General features: G+C 41.4%; 1 protein-coding gene across 19 annotated transcripts in view; it reads right to left on the minus strand.

The window, feature by feature from the left end:
- ADGRL3 (adhesion G protein-coupled receptor L3) overlaps nt 1-13063 on the minus strand; it is a 487951-nt gene that overhangs the window by 196414 nt on the left and 278474 nt on the right. For all 19 annotated transcript variants that reach the window (XR_015803337.1, XR_015803335.1, XR_015803336.1 and 16 more), the window contains one exon: nt 12087-12196. Coding sequence is in view for 16 of the 19 variants with exons in the window: in XM_088164024.1 (XP_088020150.1) it covers nt 12087-12196 (110 nt within the window). In the remaining 3 variants the exon portion in view is untranslated. The remainder of the gene's footprint in view (nt 1-12086; nt 12197-13063) is intronic.

Consider the following 13063-nt stretch of genomic DNA (forward strand, 5'->3'; position numbering starts at 1 on the left):
TCCCTCTGCAATGCCTCTCATCCCTCAAGAGAATTAAAAAGCAACTCCTAGTCAGGGATCATCAACAAACTTCCTAATAGTGCATTCACATCCTGTATCCAGATCTTTGATCCATTAGGCAAATGACCTTGTCATAGAAGAATATCAAATTATTTAAACAGGGATCTGCCTATGTGAACCCAGGCTGACTGTGCCTGACAACTGGACTATTCTTTAAATGCCTGTCAATAGTGCCCCAATATGATCTTTATAATTTTCCAGGAACTGAGATTAGAATAACAGTCTTTATAAATTGGAATAACATTGGCTACCTTTGAGTCAGCAGGGACCTCCCCAGACTCCAAAGATACTTGGTAGATGATCAAGGGGGGGTCTTGCCTTAACATCTGCTACTTCCATCAGCACTCTGGGATGAATTCCACCAGGGACTGTGGATTTATAAACATCTGGCTGATGGTCCCTCACAATTTCACAAAAGGAAAGTCACTGCTCCCACAAATTTATGGTCCTCCAACTGAAAGGACCAGGCAGCCCAAGGCCTACCAGGATTGTTAAAGACTTAGGAAACAAAAACCAAATAACATTGAAAGCCTCCACTTTATCTCCATTAGAGGGAATCGCCTTCACAAGTATCACTCCCAGTGTTTTCTTTAGACCTCATCTTGCTACTAAAGTACTTCTTAAAAAGCTTTGTCTTATTTGCCCCAACACTGGCCAGTTTCAACTCTGATTGAGATTTGGCCTTTCCTGTCTTCTCCCTGCATACCCAAACCTCAGCTCTGTGATCTTCCTTTTACCAAGGCAAAATGTGAATGATTGCTTTTGTGTAGTCTAGAACTGGTTCGAGACTTTGTTAGCCGCTTAATTTCATTTCTGAGATAAGAAGGCAGAACAGACCCGTCCTCTGTGAGAAAGAAATGCTTTTCCTTTTCACTGGAAATCTCTCCATATTATCATCACTGCACCACAAAATTCTCACAACTGTGAAGACTCAACGCTGGTTAATAAGCAAGGCTGCACGGATTTAAATACTGTCCAATTTCATTCTCTGAATCCAAATTCCCTCCAACTTAACAAGAAAACTCTCAAGTGTTTCAGTGGGCTCTCATCAAAGGCATGTGCTAGAAGACAGCTACTATACGTTTATTAAGACTTAAAAAAAAAATCAGAAAAAAAGTCCAAAACTCAAGACATTATTTTAACTTACATGTGACAATTGAATCAGGTCATATTTTTAGTGGATTCTATTAGGAACACTGACTTTTTGTTTTCAAAGTACCAGCCACAGAATGTAGATTTGTCACTTTATGGTAATTACTAATATCCTCCCCCACCAGAGTCATCTGGAACATATTTAATTATTGACTTCATTGGAAATGTACATGGCACATGCTCACTCTTCTGAGTAAGTCTTTAAATGGACAAAGGCCTATTTGTTCCTTCTCTGAAACCCCAGCCTGAGCACATAAAGGACCCCCCAAATTAGGCTTCTGTTAGTTGCATACACCAATATATAAGATGCAAACACGCAAGCTGACATCCATCAAACCTTTAAGCCTGGCTGGGAGCGTCCCAGTGGTGCCAATGGGAAAGGCCAGAGGGAAACCAGGGGTACAACTGTGCCTTGTGCAAACATCCACGTGGTGAATTTATCCCTGCTGTGCAGCTTGTGCCTCTGCATCTCATGCCCTGCCCTCCATCAGAGCTGGCTCAGGTGTGCCTGTGGGATTGGAACATCTTTTCCCTGCTACATTTTAGTAGCTGCTGCCTCCATACCTTCAGCTCTATAATGACTGAAAAAGCCTTTCCTGTTCCAGGCACTGCCAAACCTGGATTGTAAATACCCAAAGCAGCAGCAGGATACAAATGCGATTATATCGAAGCAGGACTAATTTCAGCCTGTGATAAGGAAAAGACCACCAGTAGAGATACAGTGTAATTTCATACCAAAGAGAGCCACTAGCCACTCCATTCTGCTCTCCCACACGAGGCTAGACTATGAAACCTCATTTATCTTACAATTTCAATGTTTTGAGCCACGTCTTACTAATAAAAAAATATCTCCAACACCATCTATACATTGTTTCCTGATTTTTCTTCCCCTTAAAGTCAAATATTCAAACTCAAGTCTGCATTTACTCCACGGGCTAGACATTCCTTCCACCCCTTCTGTTTTGCTGCAAAAACCATCTTTGAGGGCTGAATTCAGAATAGTACTTAAATGCACAATTTGCTGCTTTTAATAGTAACATAGGTGGAATGACGCCAGAGCGTTTCCTATACAGACATTAAAGGTAGATTTCCAGGGAAGCTCAGCTTTCATTAGGGCACCTAAATATAATAGACTCATTTTCAAAATCCCAAGAGTACAATAGTTCCTGTTCTGTTTAGTAGAACCATTATTTTGCAGATCTGAACATCTGAAGTTGTGGAAGCTTTCAGGTGCGTGAGTGTGCATCTGTGTGGTCCTGCAAGGCATTGTAAGGGATGAAATGGAAAAATGTGAGATTATTAATTTTTAAAGCAAAAAAACAAAACAAAACAAAAAAACCAAAAAGGACAAGGCCCCGACGCTGCCTCTCCTGGGATAAAAAGAAAGGACTCAGCTGGATTACATGGTGACATGCCACCCCAGCCCCTGCTGCACCAGCATGTGCACTCAGCAAAGGACAAGACAATAGTTTCACTCACAGACACTGTTCAACACACACAAGAGAGAAGAAGGAAAAAAAAAACCCAAAAAACCAACAAACCAGAGTTAATGAGGTGCAGCTGAATAATACCTTCATAAAAGCAGAGAGAGAAACCAGGTAGACGTCATCTGCAAGGTAAATTAAAATTATACATCTCTGAGGATTATCACTGAAAATTGAGATCTGGAAGGGAATTTGCTTTTGATATTGGAAAGGATAAATACCCACTGTAAATCTTTTTATGTGGGCTTGTAGAGCGGAACAGAGAAATTAAAGATAAATGAGATTAAGGCATATTTTAAAACTACATTAGACATTTTAAAGTTACCCATAGAGTGAAAAAGGACTTTGGAGGAGGAGATTAGTTTAGACCCTCAGCAATACATTAATCTGTGAAATCAACTGGAATAAATCTTTTCTAATCTGAATTGGTCATCATTCCACTCCCTACCCCCTCACCCTGCCACCCCCCAATAACAAAAAAAAAAAATTCAGACACACCTCAAAAACCTCTTAAGGGCATCTCTGTAAAGTCTAGCAATCAGCCCAGGTAAATGACATGCCATGACTATTTTGAGATAAGAAACCTCTAGAGATAAACTGCAGGATTTTGTTTGGTGTTTTGCTTTTTTTTCAAAAGGATACCCTGGGGAAGGCCCCTTTGCCTTAGTCTTCCACAATTCCTCCCATTTTACTCCTCTTGGAAACAGAAGCTAACAAGAATCAAGTACTATGCAGTCTATGTTTGTCTCCTTTGCCAGAGCTTGAAGTGCATACAACTACTGTGGTTTCATGCAGGGCTATATTGTTAAAAGTTGACTGGAAATGTTGTTAGGAAGAAAAGTGGAGGAAATGAGGGAAAGAAGTAATACATTCAGATTTATTTGGCTTTCTTCCTGGGAGCCCTTTTAATATAAAGAAACTCAACGAAGTTGTATTTTTAGATCTGGAAAGATGCGTTTTCGTATTTCACACACCAAAGGGATTTGCCTTAATATACTCAAATTTCCCCCCTCCCTCCTCCTCTCTCATGTGCTAGACGAAATAAACTTCAATCCTCAACTTAGCCACTGGATACACATATTCTGTTCTCCCTATTGGCCAGAATAAAACCCAATAAATGTATTTCATTTCTTTTGTGGATTTATAATAGCACCTGGCAAGGATGGCCTTAATCTCCTTAGACTGCTTGCACCAATGAAAGAAACCTTTGCAATACTTCTTGTAAGAGAAATTAAAGGAAAATAGGAATAAAACCTGGAAATAGAAATATTATTTCCATGAAGATCTGTTATAAAACATATGAAATCCATATCAATGTCTCCAGAGGGTGCTTGGCATAATAGCACAATTTAGGCAACAGGTTATTAAAGATGGGAAGAAATATATATTTCCCTTAACGATGACAGAATTGTTCAGACAATTGGGAAGTGTGGGGTCATGTTTAGACAGCAAACTGGTGGCAAATATCTAGAAGTGTCATGTCAGAAAGAGTTGACAAACACAGCTTGGTACAGATGACCCAAAGTCAGTGGGGCTCTTCCCATTCGTGCTCCAGAAAAGCATTTTCAGGGGTCAAGCTGCTATGTTTTGTCAGCATCTTTATTAAGGTAGCACAAATCTATTTCAGATACTACAAAGATAGCCCACTATTTAGATCTGCAATCATCAGCTGCCAAGGTGGGAAGACTGCAGCCTATTACTTTATTGAAGAATGTCCCATATTTTCATTCTTCTTTCTGTGCAGTATTGGCTACAATTCCATTTTTGGCTGAGACAATATCAGTTATTTACTAGGCCAGAAATAGGTGTGACAAAGATGAGTTTCTTGAAAAAAGCTAATGAATTCAGACAGCCTCAGGTTACCAGGAACCTGACCCAAAGTTTGCTGACACTGAAAGAAAGTTTCCCTGCAATTTAATGACCTTTGATTCAGACCCAAAGGCCAAAGGCAGTTGAGCAACAAACTGAAAGATTTTAAGCCCCTTTTAGTTTAAATGAGTAGACTCAAACCAAACCCATATACTTTCTCACTAAAAATTCAGCTGCTATGGGTCAGGACTGGAAGGAAATAAATAGTGCATATAAGTCACACAAGGAATTAAGTTACCCCCTTATATTCATAATCTTCATAAAATAACTTACACTACGCATCACAGTTTTCCACCTTCAACTTCCATAATAAACCAATTATAGAGGCCCTCAGGAGAACTGACAGGGCTCTGTATCAAGAAAAACAGCCTATGTGAGAAACATGTAACAGACCTACACTAAATTCTTTGACTTATTTAAAGTCTGGGTCTCTACACTGCAAATTTTCTGAGAGTGAAGTGACGGTGGGGAGAGATGTGAATTTTGCTTCTTGTGCTCTACCACAGAAACCTTTTTATATTCTTAAATACAAAACAAAACAATTTCTCCCAGCTGTACGAGCTTAAAAATACAATAAAAATATCAACAAATGTGCAATCAACCATCCCCTGATCATCAGAGAAGTTCATAGGTTGCCCAGGCTGCAAAACACTCCAACTCTCATACACTGCAGCATCTCAGACCTAATGGAGTTGAGCACAGCACTGTGGTGACTTTCCTGAGAAAGACAGCTTGTGCAACTCCAAGACATATGGGAGCAAAACCTGTTGTTCATGGAGATTTCCAGAACCAATGCATGTTTTAAATACAGAATGCATCAGTGCATGGAGGCATTTCAATACTTCAAGTCTGGGACTAGGAAGTGATGAGCTGGTTCAGGAGGTAATCAGCTAAACACTCAGAAGAGAGCAAGAGAAAAAAAAAACCACTTTTCACACAAAGGCTCATACTGGCATGGCTGGAAAACATGAAGTGTCCCACTGCCTCGAGGAAAGGACAGAGATGACAGGAGCCAGCAGGAGTTGGCTTTTCACAGAAGCATGAGAAGTATAAGAGTATAAGAGTATATAAGAGTATAAGTATAAGAAGTATAAGAGAAGCATCAGGTAGTGATGGCCCTCCTTACTATGGAGATTGCCTAACACGTATCTAACCTTTCCTCACAGAAAATCCATGCTGTTCCTGCTGACAGCAGACCTTCAAACCAGCATGCATTACAGACACACTGGAAACCACCTAACTTCCTTATTTCAAGCCAAACTCATCTCATATTCAAATATTAACCATGTTGCCATTTATTTCACTGTGCCTTACAAAAAAGTTAATTTCCCTTTTTATCAGGCTACCTCAAGTTTTCAAATACCTTTATTTCCCCAGCTCTTAGCTTTCCTCCTCTTCTTGAACATTATGCACACAACTATGCAGACAGGTCAGCCTGCAGGTTTGCAAAGGCCCATAATATCAGGTTATTTTAACTCAAGACTGTTTTCCAATGGGCTGATGTGTAGGTGCACTCTCCCCACAAAAACACAGTAAGACTGATGAGGGAAGCAAGACAGTCTTTATTTCTGCCTCTGTGGATTAAAAAAAAAAAAACTAAAAAGAAAAAAAACAACAAATCAAACAAACTAGCAGCCAAAGCTGGGAATTTCAGTGAATACAAAAAAGAGGCTTTTTTGACTGCAATGCCCAGGAAATTGTATGCATTGGAAGAAAGGCAATTTGTCAGCAGGAGACAAAGATTCTTTGCTCAGAAATAATCATAATGGATAGTTAGGTCTGCTGTTGGGCTTTTGGTTTGGGGTGAGGTTTTTTTTTTTTTTTTTTTTTTTTTTGTTTGGGTATTTTTGTTTGGTTTTACTTATTCTTCCCAGCCCATGCACAAAAATAATCTATTTAACAAATAAAACAAAGGAGGCCTGGCTTCAGGAGGGAATTCGCTCATTACTGGCCAAAATGCCAACAGTCAGGCTTAATCCCTTGGGAACGTTTGCCATTTTCCCTGCTGGGCCTTGAGGGACCAAATTCTCTTGGGAGAAAACAAAAACAAAGCAAACATAAAAACCCAGGGCAAAAGAAAAGCAGAGAAGCCGCCAGTCCATTTGTTTAACAAAACACAGCACTGCTCTCAGTGGGCAAACACTGCTTTTCAACCGATGGAGAAGGCAGCAAGAAAATGCAGAGGGAAAGCCTAGAGGCCACATAATGGCCTTGGAGCACTCCAGAAATAATTAAGAACTGTATTCTTGGGAAAAGCGGTCTCATTAAACTGTTTTCAGATTGCAATTTTGTCCCATCTTTCCCCCTCTTTCCCTTTCTACCAGCAATCTTAGAGCAACAAAAATATTGGTTTGCTTTCTAGTGCTTGCATTCTCTTAAAAATGTCATTATTCAATTATCTGTCTATTCACTGGCCCTAAGGTCCAGCAGAGCAGATATTGTGCACCTTCATTTAATGTTTTTAGATGCACTTCAGTCCACTTGTGATACAATAAAACTTTATTGAATTCTGTTCCCACATCACACTTACTATCCCTCACTTTTATTGATATGTGAGCCCATCTACTCTTCTATCAACAATAAAAGGAATATTTCTAGCAAGGCTATGACCTTTTCTTCCATCACTACAGCAACTGGGAAATGTGATTTCAGATTCCATGTTTAAAAAGAAAAAAAAGTCCTAAGAAAAGAAAGGATGAAATATGCTCATGTGTTGGGTTTTTTTTTTTTTCCCCTTCCTCTTGTTAGTATTAAAGAAGAAGGAAATTCTCTGTAAGCACCAGAGATGTGTGGTGCCTTCACCTTAGCCCATTTACACAGAACGGAAAGAAAGAACAATTCATCCTTCCCTGGAAGCCATGAACATTTTTCCCGTGCAAGAAACATCCCCTTGAACAGATCTCCCCAATATGAAAAGCTGATGCAAGACTTGTGGCCTGGCTGTGAGGCAGGTTATCATCACAGCAGGGTATGCCATGCCTGAGGCACCCTCCTGCTGCTGCCATCCTTTCCATCAGTGCAGCAATGGGCTTGTCCTTGTTGAGTCACCACCCTTTTGCCATTCTGCCCTATCCCATAGCTTAAATTTTTCAAATCCCTGCTTAAAAAACAGATTGCTTCTGAAGGACAACAGTGCACAAGTTACTCTGTGACCTCCAAAAGCTAGAACCTACGGGTACTGGGAGCACTGGAAAAACTGAAGGTAAATCTGACTCAGATACCTAAATCCTCTTTTCAACACTGTGCTGGATCCTTGGGAGCCTGTAAGGTTGCCTCTATAGGGAAATGGACAGAAGAAAGCATTCCAAAATACCCTTGGTGCTTTCAACTCATACCATTTTCAAAACCCAAATAAAAACTAAATGCAGACAATCCCTAAATTTCAGTTTAATCCAGTAGGCGATAGCTGCTCACATGTTGGAATTTCCCCTTCTTCTGATCTGGAGTGCCACCCACGAAGGGCAGTGCCACTGCCATGTCCCACAGGGCACATGTGCTTGAGAGAGAAAAGGGAGCCTCACCTGGGTTGTTCACTCTATTCCTCCTTCTCAGAAATACCTGCAGAACTACTAAAACATGGATGGTTTGAGCTGTGAAGTGCCACGCACATACAGAGGCAGTATTAACAAAACCCAAGGGTGGGTTGGGGTTTATCCTGTTACTGACAGAAAATCTGTCTGATTACAATGACAACTAGCTGGGCAGCTCTCCCAACACCACTGCTCCTGCAAAACTGGGCTCTCTTGCTGGCCACTGGTCTTATGTACAGCTTTAGATAAATCACTCGTCTGCTTTCTGTGCTGGCTCATGAGTAAAACTGGAAGGCCCTTAGCACATTACAAAGGTGGAATAAGAAAAATTACACTCTTAGATGTACTGGCACCATGACAACAGGATTGTACAAGCACCAGAAGATGATAGTGAAGTGTTTCTGCAATAAGAGTGTTGACTTAGCTTTACAAAACAACCTCCACCACTGCTGTTCCCATTACCCATTTAACTCTGCTCTGTAAAGGGAGAAGGGGAAGGAATCTAGTAGGAAACAACAGGGTACTGGATCTAGGGGACCCTCCTCATGTCAGGTTTCTCATAATCACACCACAAAACAGCTTAAATGCAGTTTCAATCACCTCTCCACGATGAAACATGTCCACAGCCCTGGCAATGGCAGACTGCAGGTTTGCAGTAGCACATATTCAGTTGAAAACCATGTAAAATCTCTCTTGGTAAGTAATTATTAAAAGCAAATTCAATTTAAGAAAACTAGAGTAGCGACTTAAGTATTTCAGAAAAAAATGGGCAGTACCTAAAGCGAGTGTTAGAGAAATAGATGCCACATGCTTTGAGAAAGACAAAATTACTTGGATAATTTTTTCTGATACCAGAAAAATAGGACAACTGATGCCACTGAAGCCTGACAAATTAGGTCTGGTATTTTTTTTTACCTGCTGATATCACCTACTTTTCACTTGCTTTTCATTGTCAGAGGGCAACCGAAGATGCCCAGATGTCCTGGAATGACTGTCCATTCTAGTAGAAGGCTGCTGCTACCAGATAAAGCAACTACAGGATCAGGAATATGAGGCGAGGACTGGGCTATCTGCATAATCATCTCTCATCTTGTCCACATGTTGAGAGTAACTGCAGCCTCATAAAACTCTTCTTGTCAGGGCTATCTCTGGTGAACACACAGGAATGTGGTGTGTGGGGTAATGTAAAGGACATTTTACAATATATGAGCTACTTAAGTCAGAGGATATTTGCATTTCCCTCATCTGAGAGGAAAGGGGGATGCTTTCCTCTAGAAAACATTATGAGCTAGTGGTGGAAGAGTTAATAAATAACTAATAAAACCTCAAGAGAACCAGACTAACAAATGGAGTTTTAAATCTTCCATGTTTTTTCTTTGGGGGAGCATATACGCTAGCACTATACTGAGCACAAGTGCCTAAGGTCAGTTCTAACAACATCTGTTAAAGATGACTCCCAAACCCTCTCCTCTTGAGATGCACACAACCTCCCTTCTGCTGCTCAGCCAGCACTTGGGTAAGCCCACTCTCTGTCCATAAAGAATAATTTGAAACTGTGAGGAGTAACCCATCCAACCAGGCAAAGGCAAGCTGGAATTGCACACAAGTACAACTGCCTGCTGAAATATTAATCCCTTCATTATGCAACTGAGGTGTTCCTTTAGGAGATGGCCATATGGCAGACCCCACCTCTCACCAAAGGCTGGCTGCACAGGGGCTGAGGCATGTGGGTTCAGTGACAAGAACTGACCTCTGATGATAACAGGGCATAAAAGGAGGAACAGATTTCACCCACCAGGCGTGGCTTTGGTCCAAACAGGCCTTTGCTGACCTACTTGCCCAGAGCTGACACCTTCCCAATCACTTGGATGGCTTTCACTTATGGTACACTCGTGGGGCCTAGGTGGGGAACACCCACAACGTTAATCTGACCATTCTGAGGGAAGAAATAGAGGCAGTAACAAAGCCAGGCAGAGACTGAGGCAGGAGAAGAATAAAATGGAGCTCTAGGTTTCCCACCCCATGTTGGCACATGAAGGGACACAGTTTGCCTAAACACAACCTATTTCACTGGTGCTGCACTGAATAATAACACATGAAGACTTGGCCCAAAATTTCCTAGGTAACACACAACAGCCTCAGAAGACTGTTTCCTATTTCATCATGTGCTCACTCTTTGTCTTTCCCCCAACTCTACTTGCAGAAGCACTATATTTGAGTCATAAAGAAACAGAAGAAACAGCCATCAGAGCTCCGACCTTAATTGCAAAGGCAGCGTGTCAGTTGTCATCCTTTTCCTCCCTACATTCAGATCATTAAAAAATACTCAATCCCTACTGTACATTTGCTACTGAGCAACCTCTCACAAGAGTTATTCTACCTCTTGTACACAGGGCCAATTAACACCTCGGGGTGTAATACTGACATACTGTCTTTCTCACAAGGCACCACTATTACTCTTTGTTTTATGTGCAACAAAGGCTGTGGAGGGGTACCAGGTAATGACTATTGCTTTACCAGCCCAGTCTCTGGAGGGAACAGCATACCCTCATGCAAACCATAAATCACAAGGAAATACAACCTGCTGTGATAAGTTGAAACCAATCTTCCCTAACCCTTTCCATGCACAGTGTTGCTTCTGAAATGAAAAGCCTCATTTAGAGTGGAGTAACTCCAAACTATAATTTGGAGTATACTCTGCTTGATAGGGCAGACTCTAAGCCCTGATGTCAATCTTTCCGTGGGTTTAATAGCTCACCCCATAAAAAGTATTCCATTGCTGCATTTAGAAGCTTCACAGTTTTGTTAAGAAAAATCAAATATGGACACACTGAGATCACTGCCAGCAGAGTATCCAAGTCCCTCAATAGAGAGGTCCTTTTACTCAGAGAGGTGATCTTGGAATTTCACAGAAGCCAAACACCACACAGTCTTTTCCAGGCTACAGGAGCAGGCACGTGGCCACCTCCTGCCTGAGGGATGGGGACCACCCCCAGATTCCCCTTTGGATTGGATATCTGTCATTGCTCAGCCACATCTGCTCTCCTGCAGCCCATGCTTGAGGCAACAAAGATGGCAACAAAGCCAGGCTCTGGGTTTCAGCAAACTGATGCCTCCTGCTGTTCTCTCAGTAAAACACTGTGGGTTAAAGTATACATTCCCATACCTGCTTTATTATTTTGAGAGGTGTGCTATAAGCAGCTTTGGCCTGCTCAAACAGAAAACCTGGAAGTGGCGCTGTTATTCACCACTCAGCTCGCTACAACTGCTAATAAAAAGTGCACTTCTCATATTATCACTGCTATTTCCTTTTCCAGGTACGCCCTTTCTGGCAGAAGGGCTTTAACTGCATGTAACAAATTTGGTTTCTACAGAAAGTTAATTTTGAGGTACGCAACCTCTTGTAACTCTGAATTTCCCACTTGGCACATATTGCTGAGATCTCAGGTGATTGGCTTTCTACCCTCAAAATTTCAGTCTAAATGGCTTGACTGTAATTTGCCTTCGTAACTTTGGAAGCTTATAAATTAGTATTTTTCTACCATCAAACATCAAATTACCCAAAACAATAGCTTCCCACCTCCTTGGTGATACAATACTGTATTTAAGGCACTTATCAAATGCTACCAATTACATGGACATAGGTCAGTCAAAGCACACTGCTGTATGATTACAAGCATAAACCTATAAAGAGAAGCTGTAAGCTAGCAATAGTGCTTCACTCTTCTGGTCTGCTTTCTCTAATGGTGTTTCCCAAGTGCTTTCCAAAAGATGATATGTTGCTGTTATGCTGTACAACACGGGACATTATTAGGATATTTTTAACCTAAGCACAAACCTGACACCATTTTTCATATCTTATCAGTCTCATATGATGCACGTGGCCTGCTTTACTTGCCCTTGAGCAACAAGAGACAAGCTCAAGGCTGGCCCAATCTCCACAATAAATCTCTACTGAAAAAGACAAGTGCAAATGTATCAGGATACGTACTGTAAGGGACACACTCGTACTGCACTTCCAGGTACTTGTAGGTCCCGGGGCACGGGTCTGGAAACACATCAGGGCCGGCAACAACCGCACACTGGGTCCGATTACTGCATCTGGAAAGAAACAAGGATGAGAGTCAGGGAACAGAGCAGGCAGAAGGACAGGGAAAGAAGCTGAGTGGCCCCTCCCGTGTCAAAAAGAGGCAGGAGCCAGGACTTCAGCATCAGCTGGGGAAGCTCAGCAGTGAGCTCGCAGAGGCTGAGAGTAAACACCGACATCTTCATCAGCTTATTGCCAAAAGAGAAGAGGCATGGTGGCACGACCCTTCCCCTCCAGGAGATATTTCTTTAATATCAGCATCCTCACTAAACAAAATGCAAGGACTTAGCCAACAACGGTGACAAAAAATAATCATTGCATCTTTTACAGCAGACACAACAGTATGTTTTGCAACATTTTTCTAAAGTGTTCCCACAAAACCAGTTATCTTATATAATACTGCTTAAGCCTAAACAAAGACTAGAAACACCAACACTTGAGTGGGAGGAAAAAAAAAAATCACCAAATAAGCTGTCTAAAAACCAAAATAATGGTTTTTATACATTAAAAGGCCTATTAGGGAAACTTCCCAGTCTGATCATTCACAAGACAACAATCTTGCATTAGGCACATGGCTAAGTTTTATTCCATCATTCTGCCCAGCATGAATGCATCTCCTGAAGTTAGGTACTTTTTCCAAAAATCTTGTTCTCCATGAAGAAGACACACAGAAAGAATGACCCTGCCTGCTGCAGTGAGCATCTTTCAGCTTAAGAGCACACACACAGAGGTTGGGTTGTGCAAGATGCTCTTCCTGAGGCATATACAGGTCCATGGGTGACTGACTCGTCCATGTGTAGAAACCCTTATTTGCCTCTGATTTCATGGGACAAGCACCTCTAATGTACAATTGGTGATGAAAAATGTTTAGCAAAGAGTGA

This window comes from Sturnus vulgaris, chromosome 4 (assembly GCF_052056855.1).
Source record: "Sturnus vulgaris isolate bStuVul1 chromosome 4, bStuVul1.hap1, whole genome shotgun sequence".
NCBI classification, from domain to species: Eukaryota; Metazoa; Chordata; class Aves; order Passeriformes; family Sturnidae; genus Sturnus; species Sturnus vulgaris.